The sequence below is a fragment of the Oncorhynchus kisutch genome, linkage group LG19 (genome assembly GCF_002021735.2).
Source record: "Oncorhynchus kisutch isolate 150728-3 linkage group LG19, Okis_V2, whole genome shotgun sequence".
In the NCBI taxonomy this organism is placed as follows: Eukaryota; Metazoa; Chordata; class Actinopteri; order Salmoniformes; family Salmonidae; genus Oncorhynchus; species Oncorhynchus kisutch.
This window is the reverse complement of record NC_034192.2, coordinates 40086440-40105052: the sequence shown is the minus strand read 5'-3', so window position 1 is coordinate 40105052 and position 18613 is coordinate 40086440. Positions and strand designations below refer to the sequence as shown.

The following is an 18613-nucleotide window of genomic DNA, read 5'->3' as shown; positions in this document are numbered from 1 at the left end:
GTTGCAATGTTACCAGCCAAGATATGGTGCATTCAAAATAGACAAATTCCACATATTCTCCTTACGTAATGATATTGGGCATTCATGCATTTACGTTATTATAAAATGGCAAGATAAGATATTACTGTAATTGTATCTAAACTATACATGCTGGAAATATGAGGAAAATGTATAACAAAGGCAATTGACATCAATCAGTGATTTATGAGAACATAAATTATACACTTAAATCAGCCGTACATTATCATCATTTTGGTCAGCTGATCCCACACATGTTGCTGGAACTGCTAGACCTGTTTCATGCCTTGTTGCCTCGGCAACAAGCCTTGCAGAATACAGATGAAGAGGCTGTCGAGGGTCTGTGACACCGATAAAGACCACACTGCTCCATGGAGGAAAAGACAAACCGTGTTACATCTTTACAGGTAGCAAGGACTGTGTGGGTGTGTGTGTGTGTGTGTGTGGGAGTGAGAGAATGTGTGTATGTGTGTGTTTATGTATGAGTGAGAGGGAGCGAGGGTGTGAGAGAACAACAATGAGAGAGATGGAGAGGTTATAAGGCTAATGGGTTCAATGAATTATGTATAATTGCTCAATTTGTTACAAAATTGGCTTATTAATTCAATGTACTATGTAGTTAGCTATATTATTACCATAATGTTACAGGATGTTCTGATGTCATACAATCATTTCTCACCATTTATTTTCTCCTTTTCCGACTACATTGGTCTTAAAATGTCAAATAAAGAAGAGAAATAGCTCTTATAAAGTCTTTGCCATTGACCACTGTACTGGACCAGCCCATCATGCCCCCCCCCCCCCCCGGATTCTGGAGGGTCTCATTATCATCATGGTATGTCTCACAAGATTCCTCTGATAAGATAAAAAAGTACTGTGTTTAGACAGTCAGCACAATTCTGATCTTTCTTCCACTAATTGGTATTTTGACCAATGACATCAGATCTTTTTCCGAGCTTATCTGATTGGTCAAAAGACCAATTAGTGGGGGAAAAAATGTCAGAATTGGGCTGTCCGTCTAAACGTAGCCAAGTAAGAAATTCTCTACTGAGGGTTGTCTGAGAACAGTCTCAGAAATGGCCATTAGATGTTCTCTGTCAAGATAATGAAGAAAAGTTTGGTCATTTTGTAACCAGTAATTAGACTTATTATCCCTGTCCCTGTCGATCACTGAAGGATTTGCTTTAGGAGGTCATAAAGGCAGTAGTGATGTCCACACTCTTGGAAAAACATAACTTTCATGAAGGATTCTATGGCTTGTCCCTGTAGAACCCTTTCCAGGTAGAACCTGTTCACCCAACAGAGAACGCTTTAAGAACCCGTAATTCCATAGAGAAACCTTCTCTGCTGAGAAAGGTTATATGTAGGACTCTAGTCCCTGTAAAAAAAAAAGAAGTTAAATACAATGATGACATTTGACATACAGGTGAGGGATAAGGTATATTGAATGCAGGTGATTCCACACAGGTGTGGTTCCTGAGTTAATTAAGCAATTAAAAACCCATCATTACCTAGGATCATGTATAAAAATCCTGGGCAGGCCATTATTTTGGCTACAATGGCTATGCCCCCATTCACAGGGCACTGAATAGTTTGTTGCGCAATCAAACGATGTAAGCCATATGCTATGCCCTATATTGGTCACCAGATCTCAACCCAATTGAAAAAGAATTCTGGTGCGACGCCTGAGACAGCGTTTTCCACCAATAACAAAACCCCAAATGATGTCATTTCTCGTGGAAGAATGGTGTGGCATCCCTCCAATACAGTTCCAGGTACTTGTAGAATCTACTGTATGCCAAGGCGTATTGAAGCAGTTCTGGCTCGTGTTGGCCCAACGCCCTATTAAGATGCATTATGTTGGTGGGGGGGGGGGGGTCCTTTATTTTGGCAGTTACAGTACCTTGTTATTGTGTTGTTCATGAATCTGTTAAACATTTTGCAATATTTAATAAATGCATATGATTACTGTGCCCTGACCGAGATGGTAACATGAACTCTGTCGTGCTTCACAAATGTATAGCTTTTCCTCAGTTGCAGGTGTTGCTTATTGCACTCCAATTAAGTATGCACTCTAGGAGGAATAAATACCTTCATTAATTAAAACGGGTTACACACACCTACATGGATAGGTCTCGCTGAAATAATTTTGTTTAAATGATGAAACATGTTTTGCACATAATTAGAAATAATGGAGGTGTAGCTTTTGAGTTGTTTGCTCAAGTGTAATGGCAACCCCAAATGCTTCCCCTGATATGAACCGGAATGATGAGGTACAAAATAAAGAACATTGATTACATAGACGCAACTAGGGAACAGGCTTGGCACATGCCTGAAAATGACACTCCCAAACTTTCATATTTCTCCCCACTTGGATTTTCAGGTGAAATCATGAAACGATAAATCCATACAGAAACATATTCTGTATAATTTTACTCTCTTCTCTCCTCCAGTCTTGTGTATGATTCATCTGCGGAATTACATATGTGAATTAACCTCTACGGGATCAGTGTCCACCCACTCCCCCCAAACTTCAAAGTGTTTCCTTTCAAATGGTATCAATAATATGCATATCCTTGCTTCAGGTCCTGAGCTACAGGCAGTTAGATTTGGGTATGTCATTTTAGGCAAAATTTGAAAAAAAGGGTCCAATCCTTAAGAAGAGTCTATTGACGCACTTACGAGTCAATCGAATGAACATTTAAAAAAATCCCCATCAAAATTGGACTTTGAGGTTTGAGAATAACCTAAATATATGAACAACAAGGGAAAGTGTATGGATGTGTGTGAACTTGTTAGGTGTCCAAGAACCGCAGGTTCCCTAACCCTCTCTTGACCTTGAATCAATCTAGGAATATTCCCTAAGCCCCTGGCTATCTGTAAAATAAAATATAAACTAGAAAATCATCTGGTTCACTTAATACAAGTAATTTTAAATGATTTATACTTTTACTTTTGATACTTAAGTACATTTAAATACTTTGACTTACTCTAGTAGTATTTTACTGGGTGACTTTTACTTGAGTCACTTTCTTTTAAAGGTATCCTTTACTTAAATATGAAAATTGGGTACTTTTTCCACCACCGGAGACCCCTGCCCTAGTTTCTATTGTCTATTTCACCTGAAACGTTAAATTTTTCTAAGAGAACAATGCACAATTCTCCTTTTTTAGGTTAGACAGCAAGACATATTACAGAGAAAATTCTGACTGTATAAAATCTTGATAAGACTTCATAATGACCGCTCCCACATTATTTTAAGTTTGTGGTGTAACATCATTACATGTCAGCAGGGGGCATAACACTAAACATATTTAAAGCAGGACAGACTAGTGTACTGACCTAAATGATATGCCTTTTTATGTACCTGGGGGAGGAGCGAGGAGGATGTGTGTTGATATTGGGGTAGGAAACAAAGTTGGGGTAGGAAACAAAGTAGGATTCCAATAATTTCAAGTAAACGAAATATAACCCTTGATTATGAAACGTATAACAGTCTTACCATAACCCCCCAAAAATAAATGGGCTACATGACCAGTCAAAACTGTTCTGGGTCATGAAAAAAAATGCCAAGACTGTACTCAGACACAATACTCCGCTAATTGAGAAATGTTCTCATGTCACTCCTGTTTGGGGTTGTTGTCGAGTTGCTTACACATCATTGACTGCTGTGACATGCTAACCAGTGAGATGTGAGTAAAATTGGGATAGCAGCAGCAGGTTATAACAAGCATGAGTCAGAGCCCCTCAGCTTATTGCCTGGCACTTGTCAATGACAAGCCCTCAGCCAACCATCTATGAAGTCATTTTTCTTAATTATGCTTTAATTGCTTTGTGAAATTACCTCTCAAGTCGAGCACCAACAAACTGTTCATGTTATTTACAGGCAATATATTATTAAATTAAGGCCAGGGCTGTCACTGCATTTACTAACATTTTAGCCATAAGGGTTAGGAAGTCCAAAAACAGAGAGAACTGAACTGGATGGTTGATGTTTTTTACCTGAGCAAGGGGTGAGGTTTGAGGACCATGACTGAAGTTGTACTGATATGGATGCCATTAAACATTTATACCAAGAGATTCACAGATTCTTTTGTGCACCACAGTAAGCCTTTTTACCAAATAGGGTGAAGACATGTGGCTGGGAAAATGACAGCCTAATGACTGACCACATAACATATGAATTACTTTAACATTATAGAAAGAGAAGATCAAGAAACCAGACCCATCAATGTCACATTATGCACTCTGTTTATTTGGCTGAGAGTGATGTCACTTCCTCTCAGAAGGCCCAGAATGGGCACCTGCACTATGTCACAATTTTAACATGTTCGTCTTGCATAGCCAATTGCAATGGTAAATATTCTCTTGACTACAAAACACACAACGTCAGTATTTTGTACAAAGACATTCGGTTATTGTTGTGAGTATGTACAGTCAGGAGTTCACCATTTTGTGTAAGGGTTAACCTCTTGGAAAGAAGTAACAATGCCTTTTTTTATTCCACCTACGTGTATGCCATCCCAATCCCTCTCGCAGTTTTACTCCTCGCCTGGGCTTGGTTCTGGAGGCAGTCCAAGGAGCATTTATGGATATTTGCTCACATAACTGCTTGTACAATGAAAAAAAAATATCTCCAGTTATTCTCAGAGACAAAGACTTACATTGCTAAGTCAATTACAAATCGGATTCTCTTCCAGTGGCAGTAGATAGGAATAGGCTGATCTAAGTCTGTGAAATCATCCCTAAAACAGAAAACAAAGACAAAGCTCAGTATCTGAGTCCAGTATGACAGACATGTTCAAATTGGTGGAGGAAGCCTCATGTGATTTCCAAGCTGAAATGATGCTTGCCACATAACAAACCACACAAGTCTTTTGTGTAAAACACAATTACACTGAAAAGTAATCGCACATATTATTGACTTGAAAGTACATTGCTTTTATAACTAGCTTATGTCCCATCAATTGATCTACTGACCTTCAGGACCATGTCAGAGAACATCTTTAGGGGCCACATTTATTCAACCATTGGGCTTAAGCGGTGGACAGATTAGCCCTGGGTTTGCGGTGAGTTAACACATCATATCCGCAGGTCTTCTTCTAAGCAGTCTCATTTAGATATTCAAGACGTAGACCAAAACATACGGAGGGCCTGTACGAATAAAAGTGATGTCGATGTGTTCCTTTATTGGGCCTGCATAATGACCTCCCTCCCCCTCTGCTGTACTGTGGCTGAACACCCAGGGGGATGCTTTTGTATCAGACGTAACCAGTCAACCACATCCTCTGCAAGTGCTCTCTGCATATACACACTAGACTCGCTACACTTGTTTCGCTGCTCCCACACAGCAACCAGGAGCTCTTTAGGTAAGACCCAACTTTCATTAGCCGGCCGCAGTCTAGCCTGAAATTATTTCAACAAGCAAGGCGAACTGCCCGTGACACCTGATCAATCACTAGGCAAGGTGTGTTATTGAGAGAAAATACTGGGGACAGCTGGGGAAAAGAACACACAAAATGCATCAAAACACACCATGCCACCGGTTGCGAACAAGTTCCTTAAAGAGTGTGTGTGTTGTACGTGGATGTGTGATTCTGTGTGTGTGTAGTTGGGAGTGCAGAATCAATTTCACACGAGTGCATCAAGGAGACATGAGGCTGAGGCAGACATATTGAGCTGTCTATCAGCCTCTCTGTTTTGAGCCCCATCTGCAGGAACTTAATGCACTATTATGTCAACAGTGACTGAGGGGCCAACTATGTAAGACCTGTCTGGGTGATAATAGCCATTAGCAGGAAACCAGGCATTAGGAAAGTCACTAACCATGCCTCTGCAGATGACATCACCTCAGCTGATAACGAGAGCGGAGCTGTCCTCAGGGAGACAGCAGTATACTTTTACTATAAGAGAGGTTGCATAGATGCCATGGACATAGCACATTTAGGACTGAGAAATGTGGAACTTTGTACCTTATCAGTGGAAAGCTATCCAAAGTTGGTATAGGACCCTAAAGACCCTCAGCACTCAAGGCTAATGCACTAGGAAACGCCCAGAGAGAATTGCATAGTCACTATACATGTTCCTCCCGATCTCTCAAGTCCCTAACCGACATAACTTGTGGTCTCTGATGGACTCATAGTTGCATTCTACACCAATGTAACAAATGATGATATGGGGAATGACCCTTCCTCTGACCTCATGATGGACAATAACAGGTGCCGCACATGAAAGGCCCATGAAAACCCTCAATCAGGTCCCCACATATGCAAAGAAATTAACATCCCTGAACAGAGGAAATGTTCCTAAAACAAAAGGGTTTCACCAGATTCCTACAATATATTCCTCTGTGAGTTATCAATATTCTTATTTTATGTTTAATGAATACATTAATACACTGTTCCAGAAACAGACCACGTAAAAGAAACACACATCATTTCATAGTTGAACATTCAACCAAAGACTCCCTAGAATGTTGTTGGAGAGAATGTACTCAGAATATTGAACTAATAGGGCTTAGAGGAACCTTATCCCCTGGAAATGTTGTTTGTAGGGTACTGAGCAAAGTAGGCCAGCATGTATGGTAACCTCATTCTACTCTTGTTAACAAAGCTTGGTCGAGGTTCGCTGTACAGGCTTGGGAGTGCAAAGTAGATTTGAGTGGACAAAAATGGATCTACATCTGATACCAGAACAAATGACGACATACTGATAAACACCAGTAGATATCTGGGTAAGGGAGAATATACACCCCAAATCTGCTTGTCAATGCATCTCTGTTCTTCTTGACACCTTGTGACTTGTAGCGTGTCCGGCTCACCCTCAGCGATATTGTGACTCCTAATCCTTTGTCATTGTAATAATGCCTGCTAAGACTAGAGGGATCTATTAGCCGTTTTCGCTAAGATCAGTAATTACTGTATTTTGCGTCAGTGACCGTACTTACTAACATTAAAACTAACCAATCCATCAAACCGTTACTGTATTGCATATTGGATATGGCCACTCAGGGTATGGCCTAGTTGTGATTTGTTTGATTCAGACATATTTGGAATGGTTGTATTACCATGCGCATTCTCAGAAGCCCTCTAGAAAATGAAACAGATGTTCTGAGATTAGTATTCCTAGGTGTAATTATTTAAGGCTCTTGTCCAGCATGTTTGGTTTCCTTGTCATGTCATCTTTCGTTTCTCCAGAGCTCTGATAGGATTCAAGAGAACCCATTGTTGTTATCCCGTCACTATACAGTGTGTAGAAAATGATTCCCAAGATCACCCCTAGAGGAGCTAGAAACTAGATTTGGCCTCGAAATTTGGCCTCCATAGTGTCTTTGGACAAGTAAACCACCCAGTAGACCATGTTGAAGGCTCCGAAGGACACTGGGAACAGGATGCGAGCGTACTTATCGATTTTACTGGTCCCGCCCATACCGGTGGTGGTCGGCTGGGAGCATGGCGACTGCTTGGGCTCATTTTTACCCATCAGTTGAATGTGCTCCAGTCTAGGTCCTAGGAGGTCCTGGAGGGAGGAGTCAGCAGTGGGCTGGCTCTGATTGGCTGGTATTGTCGGGGTGGTGGGTGGAGCCGGGGGCGTGTTCTTGACGGACAGGGTGGTGAAGGAGGTGTTCGGTTGGCTGGCAGGGCCGGGGCTGGAGTGGGGTAGGATGATGGTGTCCCCAGTCGACCCCGTGGATGAAGACGATTGGCCAGACTGGGGTTGTCTCCTGGTTACCCCTGTAGCTGCTGTGCTGTATGACTCAGCATTCTGGATGTCTCGCTGGGACATATAGTTCATCCGTTTGCGAAGGTTCCCATTGGTATCAGGGTTATGCTGTGGAGGAGGAAAAATAAGCAAGAAACCCATATTGCAGTGAACTGTGCAACAGACATTTGACTGAAATTAGACATTCACTTAATTCTTTGTGGGAAGGTAAAATATGACAATGGTATTGTGCTGATAAATATGAACTATATAGACCTCTCCGTGCTAGAGGACTATCAGGATAAAACAGCCAGAAACCTCCCATTCTAAACCTGGCCTATGGGCCTGAATATGACTGGCTTACTTTAGTCTGTATGGTAGAATAACCCAGCTCAAAGATGTTATTTGGGTAGGCTTTCAGTAATTTCACACAAACTTATGTCACAAGCACTGTTCCATGGGGTGGTGTGGCAGTACAGTAAAACAGCAAAAGAGCTCATCTCCTGAGAGCAATCATAGTATTTCAGGCTTGGCAACCCCAGTAGAGGGTGCTGCTGCACTCTAACCACAGCCTCACCAGTGATAAATCCCCCACTGACTCCCAATGGAATGTTTCTAAACAGCTAACCATATGGCCTCCTGTCTGAGAGATGTGAGGCGGAGAACTGTGGATTCTAGGCTAAGTTTGACAACACTATGGCTGGAAGGTAATGCTTAGAAAAATCTGCGCCACAGGGCCTAATGCCGAGCAGATTTCCCCACTGGGGCTGGGGCCACGGCTCTCTAGGAAAAGAGGCATCTGAAACCTATACACACACACACACACACACACACACACACACGTGACCCGGCTGCGTTGCCGTGGCAACCTGCTAATCCATTGATGTGCCGTTGTCACTAAACTTCATTCAGGCGAGATTATTCCACACGAGGATTTGAGATCCACAGAGAAACTAAGTAGTCTTCGGGCCACACAGGGGGAATGTATGGCTGTTTTCTGGTGGGTTTCAGCCATCAATCAACAGTTGGACTGTGACGCAAGAAATGTAACACCCAATGTAATGCCCTCAAATGTAGGATTGTGTTCCTGATAGATCACATGTATGGAGTAATGAATTCAATAAAAACATGTTTGGTCAAACCCCATTACACACGCTTTAGGCACGCATATGCTTTCAAGAGAACAGATTGTAAAATGCTGAACAACAACATGTTTGCGTCACATTGCAACTATAGGTCAATTATTATAATTACTATTTAACACGTTACCCATTCTATAAAGCATGTCTTCAAAACACGTGTATCTTAAAATGCTGGAGAGTCTTTTTTAATCACAAGAAAGCAAGCACATGTAGGACATTCAGAGCACATTTAGAATTTTTAGGGATAATATTGCTAAGCCTTTGCGCTGGATTACAAATGGCGTGCATTGATCTAAGCAGACAGCTGTACTCTAAACAGGCCAAACTTAATGTGTGTTCACCATTTACGATTCTTATTTGGCCTTCAGGAAGTGAATCGTCATCATGCTTCTAGCTCATGCTACCATGGAGAGGGGGAGAGAGAGAGAGAAAGAGGGGTACAAAGAAAGAGCGGTACAGAGAAAGAGGGGGGGGGGGGGGGGGGCGAGATACTTCAAACTATCAATGATAAAGTAACTTTCAGTTATAGTATTGTCTGACATTTCCAATGCATTTCTTTGAATGGGTGATCACCATGTGATGAATGAAATGCCAGTCATTGTAAACGCTTCTTTAATTCTCATCTGTCACAAGAGTCTTTAAAGCAAATCGGAAAGTTTGAAAAACATGGCCTTTCAATATCGCTGATATTTTAGACTGGAATTGAATCTCCATTTGATGAGATTAGCAAACAAATTAGCAAGGGGAGTGCACACGTCAGTCTCTGAAGGGTAAAGGGAAGTCTCACCTGCAGAACTTCCTCCATATCCTTCACTTTCACTGGGGTTGTTTGGGGGGCCGGTGGGCATTTTGCCGGCTTCCTTTTCAGTCTCTCCATCTCCGCGTTGGTAAAGTAGTTGACGGCAGCGAACTCGATGAGGGCGGAGAAGACAAAGGCAAAACACACGGCAATAAACCAGTCCATGGCTGTGGCGTAGGAGACCTTGGGGAGGGAGTGGCGCGCGCTGATGCTCAACGTGGTCATGGTCAAGACTGTGGTGATGCCTGAAAATGAGAAAAAGTTTAACCTTGGCTGTAGTCAAAATAATACAAGTTACATCAACACACTAAACTAAAACAGTAGGCCTAACCATCCTCTATATCAGAATGACTCAAACCTTTCCTCAGGGACCCCCCAGCTGTTCAATGTATTTGATCTGTTCCAGGGCTAGCACACCTGATTCAACTGATCAACTAATCATCAATCACATAACTAATTGAATCAGGTGTGCTAGTTCAGGTGTACAACTTCTTACAAAATCTATGAAAATGATTTAGAAAATTCAGCACACAAAGCAATGCATGACAGCCTTAATGCTAAATATGAAAAACACATGAAAGACACTAGAATGACCTGTATACCTCCAGTCGATGACCTATTGACCTTTGCTTCCAATGCGTTCCCTCTTAATGAGATTGCCCTAGCAACCCCGTAGCATACCTACTTTCCCTCCTCTCTAATTCCTTTTTAAACAATAACCAATCCGACCTGCGCCAAGGATCATACCATTACAATAACTGGGGAGTTACAGTAAACTTGTAGGTCACATGTCCTTGGGATTATTAGCAAATAGCTATAAATGTGATTTAGAGAAAGTCACCTTTATGTTAGAGATATGACACAATATGTACCGCCAGGCCACCTGCTCTGACGTGACTCGCAGCATAATTATGTGTTTAAACTCAGCCGACCACCGGACGATTCTGTAATGTATGATTCCGAGGACGAAATATCCAGAGGTAGATATTAGCTTTAATATTAGGATATTAGTTCATATTCGTGTCTTTCATTGGGTTAATTGGCGAGATCAGATCACAACCGTTCTTGATACAGATTAACGAGGTGTGACTGATTTTAATCAGATGAGCTATTACAATCCAATGCTTGAATAATGGCTGTTTCTATTGGAATACATGCATTTTCATTCCTTATCTTGTGACACATTGTTAAGATTAGAACGCATTGCTTTGGAGTTGCTTGGATTAGCACAGAATGGGTCTCATTGCTTTAAGGTTGCTTGGATTAGCACAGAATGGGTCTCATTGCTTTAAAATTGCTTGGATTAGGACAGAATGGGTCTCATTGCTATAACATGTATTGGATTGGGACAGAATGGATCTCATTGCTTTAATGAAGGTTGCTTGGATTGGAACAGAATGGTTAACATGACCAGTGCATGTTCAAGAGGCGGAGGCAGTTTCATTAGCCTGGTCCCAGATCTCATTGTGCTGTTTTGCCAACCCCTATGGCCTTTGTCATGCCAGACATTGATTGGATAAACATATCTGAGACCAGGCTAGTTTTATATGACGTCAATGTCAAATTCCAACATCACCAGACAATAACACCTTGAGCCTCCAGGGGGAGCTTTGCTAATCATCCCTCAAGTCAACATATTTTTTCCCTCCTCTACAACCATTATATGTGCCAGGCTTGGAGTCACAGAGTCAGAAAATGGAACGTTATATCGTGGGAAGAGGAGAGAAGGGAAGAAAATGCCAGTCAGCCTGTACGTTAGTGCACACTCCCACACACACGCGAGAGACGAGAGGAACTGTAACAGCCCCACAGCCCGGGGGATTGGCCAATGCAACAATATTTATGTTCCCACGACACCCTCCTGTCACATATTGGACAGTTTCATTAGCTTGCCACTGAGACGGGAGGGGACTGAGGGGATGCATTGGAGCGTTGTATGAATCAATGTGGCTGTGGAATAACACACACTGGCCTCTACAGCTGCTGAGATATGAGTAGAACCCATTGAGTCAGCGATATGTGTCCCTGAAAGAAAGTCAGCGGGCTAAATGAATAGGCCCACAGATGAAACAGATGCAGTAACCAACATCATGTGGAGTAGCATGTAACAAAGTGCCAAAAGTGGGTGCTCATAAAGAAATGTATATTTCCATCAACACATGCAAGAGCAAAAAGCAATTACCTTCACATGACATTAAACCTACTGTATTTTCAACTACCAACCCCACTGGATCAGCCAAAACAGTACTTTTCCCAAACAAAATATCCTCCAATTATTTTACAGTGGTGCCCATGAAAGTCACACATCCTCATAGACACCCATATAACACACACCCAGTAATCATCCATATAACTAACACCCCTGCAATCACCCACATAACCAACACCCCTGCAATCACCCACATAACCAACACCCCAGCAATCACCCATATAAACAACACCCCAGCAATCACCCATATAAACAACACCCCAGCAATCATCCATAAAACCAACACCCCAGCAATCATCCATAAAACCAACACCCCAGCAATCACCCATATAACCAACATCCCAGCAATCAATATTGAAGAAATAGAAGAAGCTAGCAGGAGGACAACAGTACACCTCAGAAACCACTGACCTTACATTACTCAGCCACATGCACTAGATTTCTCTATACTAAAAGGACCCTATCCTACACAGCTAATCCTCTACAACCAGGCATGGAATTGAAGGATTTTGGGCACTGGCCAGCCAGGCTAGTAGACAGCAATTTTTACTAGCCCGTGTCCAAAATCTGTGCTATGGGATATTTCAAAAGAGAAACACTTTACTAGCCGACAGGGTAGTTTGGCTCATTTTCTATTAGTCCCGTCTAAAAAGTACTAGTCACAAGCTAGCTAAAATTCTATCCATGTCTACAACTCACTAAGAAAAATTCCAGGAGAGGTTAATTAAGTGCTAAAGTTAATTTCAGTTCAGCAAACTAAATGGGCATGAAAAAGAATAAGACTGAAGACTATAATACAAGAAATGGATATTCAATTATGCAATATAGAAATGCAGATTTACACAGAGCACTTGTAAAAGTCTGATTACGCAACGAAGGGAAAGGTGGTGTGGAATTGATAGGAGACCAGGCAAACAGACAGAGGATATGTGATGAACATCTGGTAAAGTACACTAATTCCATGAAAGGTGCACAAGGTTCCCAGCTTAAAGGTGTACTCTTTCATTTCTGACTCCACCCACAGTGGGGACCGAACACTTCTGTTTCTATACAAGTGGGCGTATTGGCAAATGCAACTGCCACTTTGATGGATAACAAAAATAGAAGTATAACACACATTTAATTAATCGTTGTGTGAGAGGCTAAAGACAGAACGTCGAATGCTCTGGCTACACAGCTACAAAAAATGGAGACAGAGACGGCACAGAAGAGGCACTTCCCTCTTCACATTTGCATCTTCTCTGCCTCTCAACAGACGTATTCTACAGAATGGCGGGATTTGTGAGTAATACTTACCGAAGACTGTTCGAGCCGGGACTGATTCCTTATTTATCCAGAAGGACACTTGGGAGAGGATTACTGTCATGATGCAGGGGATATACGTTTGAATCATGAAGTAGCCCATTTTCCGCTTCAAGTGGAAGTGCACTGTCATCACCACGTATTCACCTGGCGGATAGCCATAGATATCACAGTTGATTAGTTCATGACTGGCATGAGACAATGAGCAAGAGGACAGGAAATAATGGACTTCTGGTAGCATGGGGTTTTTATTGTGTCTTTCTCTGTTCTCTGAGGTAAATGGTGTCAAACAGTTATTTGGACAAAGCCACTGTAGAGAAAACATTCCAAACGGAAGTAAGAACTGATGAAGAAATGTAAATGATTATTGACAAAGAATGGCATCACCATCATCAGAGTTGGGGATATCTACTATATCTAACCAATGATAAGTAGCTTTTCACCAGCTCATCATACCTGTGATTGACTTGACCTCTTCACTACTGACAGTGTGGCCAATGAGATCGTACTGCACTAGGCTGGATGATTCTGGGGGAACCTCCACTGAATACTGTGGTCCTTTGGTCCAGGTATAGATCATCTCTGTTTTAGGGTATGCATCTGAGGGTGGAGAAGGAAAAGATTTGGATTAAACTCTCAAGTGGGGGGGGGGGGGTTGAGGCCAATTCTAAATTGTAGAGTGAGACAGAGAGAGAGGAGAGGATTTATTATAGGATAGAGAGAATGTCACGTTTAAGTTTATGAAAGAATGACTACTGTAAGCCGGTGACATCCTCTTCATAACTCTAAGCTCTGTGAACATGAGAAATGTTTCTATCTCCCCCATTTAGTCAGGTGATCACAATGCATTTGAAAGAGACATATTGACGTGATGGTGAAAAGTCCAGTCACACATGATTTCCCCACTTGATCTGCACTTCACTCACTGACTTAATACATGCAAATGTTGAAGATTACCTCAAATGGTACACTCTCTGTATTTTTCAGATATCTTTTCCTCATAATTTGATTGAAAATGAGTAGTACAATGGCAATAGCAATGAGTTGGCTTTTTAACAAACTACCCGGTCTCACGAGCTCTTTGGTACAATGTTTTTGCATATCCAACGTTGCAAAGATGTTGCAAAAACAGTGAAATGTGACATGAGAGTTCCTATAAGACAGGGCTGAAAGAAAAACGAGAACACAGGCTTGGGTTTATGTTAGGGTCTGTCTCCGGCTACGCATGCCCCCTTACGTTGTTCTCATTTGCCGTTTCCCACAGGGGACTCGAAGTCGGCAGGACACCAACTGCGCCGGGAAAATGGGCCAGCTGGGGCATGTTGTGGAGCGGAAAGCTGCGCGGCGCTCCGACACACACCAGCTCTGGAGAGAACCGGAATAGGTCTGAGCTAACCAGGGGCGAGGAGAGGGATTCTGACCTTTACACCATCGGGTCCAACATCTACTGACTCTGGGCCAGGATGGGAGGATGGGATGGGAGGATGGGAAGGTACTATCTTAAACCAAGAGTAATGTGACAGAATGATAACAGAGGAATCTATTTTGTCCTCTACCTCTACAATGTCACAATTGCTGATAACAGATTGGGGGAGGATTGGGAAGTGCATGGGAAAACCATCCTTCATTCCTCCTCCTTTCTTTTGTTTTCCCCTCAGCAGATGTTATCTTAAATCACTACTGTTTTCTGACAAGAAAGAAGGCTCATTGGAGAGATCCTTTCATCGGAGATAAGTCACTGTTTTGCTGACCTCTCATTATGAATAATAGTGCTGATTTTGGGTTTCTTTGTTCTGTTTTTGGTACAAAAAGAATGTAATGTATTATTAGCATTTTAGTCAGAAAAGTAATTACTTCTCACTCTGGGAATATGTCTGAAATCCTCAAATATGACAAAGCTGGAAGAATTTGACAATTCATATGGTAATGGTATTACAATAGAATGGTATATTTTTCTAACCCAATTAGTCAACTTGGACAGATTTAGTGCATTTAAGTATAAATAGGTTTTTTAAAACATTGCATACTAAATGAATTGAGACAAAGGACAAATGAGTTTACTATGAAAGCATGTAAGCACGTAAACAGTGTCAGGTTTAAGATCTACTAAGAAACAGTACAAGTGGATTTGCTTTGGGGTGTATGTCAATAAATACACCGTGTTCCGAAGTATGCATGTCATCAGAACAAGGACTAAGAACCACTTCATCAAGTCACTCCTGATACAGTATTAGAATAGATGTACATTGTCATATCATACTTACAGCTTCCAAACTTGAGAGGGCATGCATGTCCATCCATGGGGAAGTCAACCAGCTTCATGGGACACTCTGCGCTGATAGTCAACCTATTGGGGACACATAAACCCAAACATATTAGAACCAATGTGAGTTGGAGAGAGTTGGGACCCGTCTAAACAGAACTCAAACATGCATCATATCTATACAGTGGAGCCCTACTTTTATGATGGATACTGTAGGTAGGCTGAATAGCACTTAGCATTGTAACACTGGCATGCTGGGTAATGTAAGCATCAGGGTGTAAAGCATTTTGGCAAATGTATTACCTCATGGTGTAAAGAATGGTGCCGTTCTTCATAATGCGGAATAGCCTGTTGGGGGCAGTCATGTTGTGGGCCACAGACTTCTTGCCATTCCTGAAGAAGGTGTCTGGAGTCCACACATTGGAGACCATCATGTTGTTGAGGCGGAGGATCTCGATAGGCCCCTCATACCTCAGCCTCCTGTCCATCCATGTCTGTCTGAAGAACACATCCATGGTGTACTCCTGAGGAAGCAAAATACAGAAATTGGCAAATGTCAGAAATAAACAGTTATGTTTGGGACTTCATTCTTATATGAAACGATAAGTGCATGGTCAGTCAAACTTATTTTCGGGTACTCATCTGTTTCAAATTCTTGATTTGGTACATACCATTTCAACATCAGAGACAGGCCCGAAACTTGTCACATAAATGTCTGTTTTCACCTCTGTCACTGGACCTATTGAGAGAACAATTTAATCAGTTTCACAATCCCTAGAATATCCTAGGCATATCCCATTACAGCCCCAATAGACCTTAGACTAGTAGTTCTGGTTTGCTAGTCCACCCTTTAAGCATCAACCCTCATTTGACCTGTATTCACCTGTAGGCCTGGAATAATATGTAAAACATGAAACCCCAGAAACAGCCTAACATGGGCCAAACGTTGGGTTGGTAGTGCTGTGTGGATGTGTGCCAAAACGACTAACCCAAATAGCCGACAATGCCCTGTATGCAATAGCCTATAGCTTATGACTACCTAACAACCTGCACCAGTTTCTAAGCACGCATATAATGGAATGCAAAATAGCTAAATAGGTTTAAAACATAAACCTCTGGGACAAGCCGATCAGTATCAAACCTATGCTATGCACTCTTGAAGGGTGAGTTCTGAAGTTTACCCGCCCTGAGTTGGAATATTTTTTAGGGTTGAGTTGAAGAGCGTAGCTTAAGGTATTTTCAAGCACAACGACATGCATGTCATATGTCATTGCTGTAGGCCTAATGAACGATAAAGAGGTTACTTCTCGTTAAATGCATAGTCTTTAAACGTGCGTCTGATACTTTGAGCTCGTGGAGGATTTGACAGACACGAAAAGTACATCTGCACTCTTTCTACTTAAATTGTGCATTAAGCGGCTTTTTCCACAGCGATTACATAACTAAACTCGCTTAAACATTTGAAGATAGCATACCGTTTTCAGTCGCACATAAGAGTCAAAGCAGTGAATATAAGAAAGTGTTAATTCAATTCATGACGACCAGCTTTTGAAACATGGAATGTCGTTAGTGATCGTAACTCGGTAGAGCAACATGTTTCACTTGAAACAGTATTGAACAGCTCTGGTTGAATAATACAATGTAATTTTGATCGCAACCTCATACCCTATCTAAACTATTCAATAGCATTGGCACAATAGTGCTAATAATTTTCGACCATCTCTGAGCCACATAGAAACTCATTCGACAGCCGAAAACTGTCACTGCTTCAGATAGGTACCTACCACCAAATCCAGGTCGCAGTCTGTTGTCATACCCGTCCAGGAGTCGGTCTAAAATGCGTGTGAAATTCTCGGGATATATTCTCTCATCCTTTTTTATCGTTCCAGATATTCTCTTTACACTGAAAAACGACACAAATAATCAAAATAGTTTGTTATCGTGAAAGACAGCAGCTTCCCCGATACCCAGGCTATGGATGACAAAATTGGGAGTCACAACCATATGACACAGTTAGAGCACTTTTGGATTTCAGCACCTAGAGTCTTCAGGACCATGGACAGCGGCACCAGAGCAGCTCGCGCCAATCTAACAGGAGAAAATCAGCCCCCCAGATCATGTATTTTAGAAACTCACCAAGCAGTCAGGCAGAAAAGGTAGAAGAGAGTCGAAATATAACTGGGGTACATCGCAGTCACCATCTCCTTCTTGGCAGAAACCATCGTTGCATGCCATACTTTAAGCCTCTTCACATCTCCCTTAGGCAAATGTCTTGTCCCAAGGAAAGATTAAAGCCAGAGAGACAGAGAGAGCGGAACGGCACAAAAGCAACTCCAGCAGCATCTCCCGTTATCTCTCTCTTGCCAGGGAAAAAAGCCCGTGCAAGCGGAGCATCTGAACGCGCGCACCTTTCAGGCTCTCGCTCGATGACTTAACCAAACACCTTCTTCTCTCAGTTGTTGGCATCCATCCACCAGTCCAGTATGTATGCTCTCCCCCAGTCTCACATCATCGTTTGACTTGAGAGATGAATAGAATAGACGTGCACGGTGCACTGTTCTGCGCTGAAATGTTGTATGGCAAAATTGTGTTGTGCGTCTGCCGCGCAATAAATCCAGTGGTGAGACCAACAGCTTTCAAATCAGGATGTGACTGCTTGTATTTAGTTACACCCTCGCCCCAAAGCAATGGTGACAAAATTGCTGTTAAACTTTTTCATTTAGAGTGGACCATATGCTAAGCCATATACGCTGAGAAAACCCCCCAAATATGACTGTGTGTGTATGTCAAATATTCAGTTTTCCGTGCAAAATCAACATTTTCTGCATCAGTCCATCACTTCACCTTATCTAAAGCAATTGATGAGACTCAAGGAGTCATGTTGCTTGTGGAAGACTGCATTCTAGATTCAAATGGGTCAGTCTCGTCGCAATATGCAATCACACACGTGCACGCACGCACACAGGTAGAGTAGAGGAACTGGGACAAGCCGCATGCTGCTTCACAGATTTCTCTGGACCTGAGATAGGAACTTCAGAGAGACAGTGTATATGTGTGTGTGTGTGTGTGTGTGTGTGTGTGTGTGTGTGTGTGCCCAGGTCCGTGTGTGTGTGTGCCCAGGTCACTGTGTGTGTGTCTGTGCCCCTCTGGGCCTATGCCCCTGAAGGTGGGGTGTGGGT

The 18613-nt window shown here is 42.2% G+C and overlaps 1 protein-coding gene across 1 annotated transcript; it reads right to left on the bottom strand.

The window, feature by feature from the left end:
* Window positions 1-4246: 4246 nt before the first annotated feature.
* gabra4 (gamma-aminobutyric acid type A receptor subunit alpha4) lies at window positions 4247-18083 on the bottom strand. Its single transcript, XM_020453181.2, has 9 exons — window positions 17571-18083; window positions 17219-17337; window positions 16106-16173; window positions 15738-15958; window positions 15436-15518; window positions 13628-13771; window positions 13166-13318; window positions 9649-9905; window positions 4247-7848 (listed from the first exon to the last, which is right to left on the bottom strand). The coding sequence occupies exons 1-9, from the start codon at window positions 17654-17656 to the stop codon at window positions 7312-7314; spliced, it is 1668 nt and encodes a 555-aa protein (XP_020308770.1). The 5' UTR covers window positions 17657-18083; the 3' UTR covers window positions 4247-7311.
* Window positions 18084-18613: the final 530 nt, after the last annotated feature.

What these genes read in the sequence shown, in the direction of transcription:
- gabra4 (XM_020453181.2), bottom strand. Translation starts at nt 17,656, where the DNA reads ATGGTTTCTGCCAAGAAGGAGATGGTGACTGCGATGTACCCCAGTTAT. An exon ending in CTTTTCTGCCTGACTGCTTG is followed by an intron (nt 17,338 to 17,570) that starts GTGAGTTTCTAA and finishes GTCGTTTTTCAG; the next exon opens with TGTAAAGAGAATATCTGGAA. An exon ending in CTGTCTCTGATGTTGAAATG is followed by an intron (nt 15,959 to 16,105) that starts GTATGTACCAAA and finishes TTGCTTCCTCAG; the next exon opens with GAGTACACCATGGATGTGTT.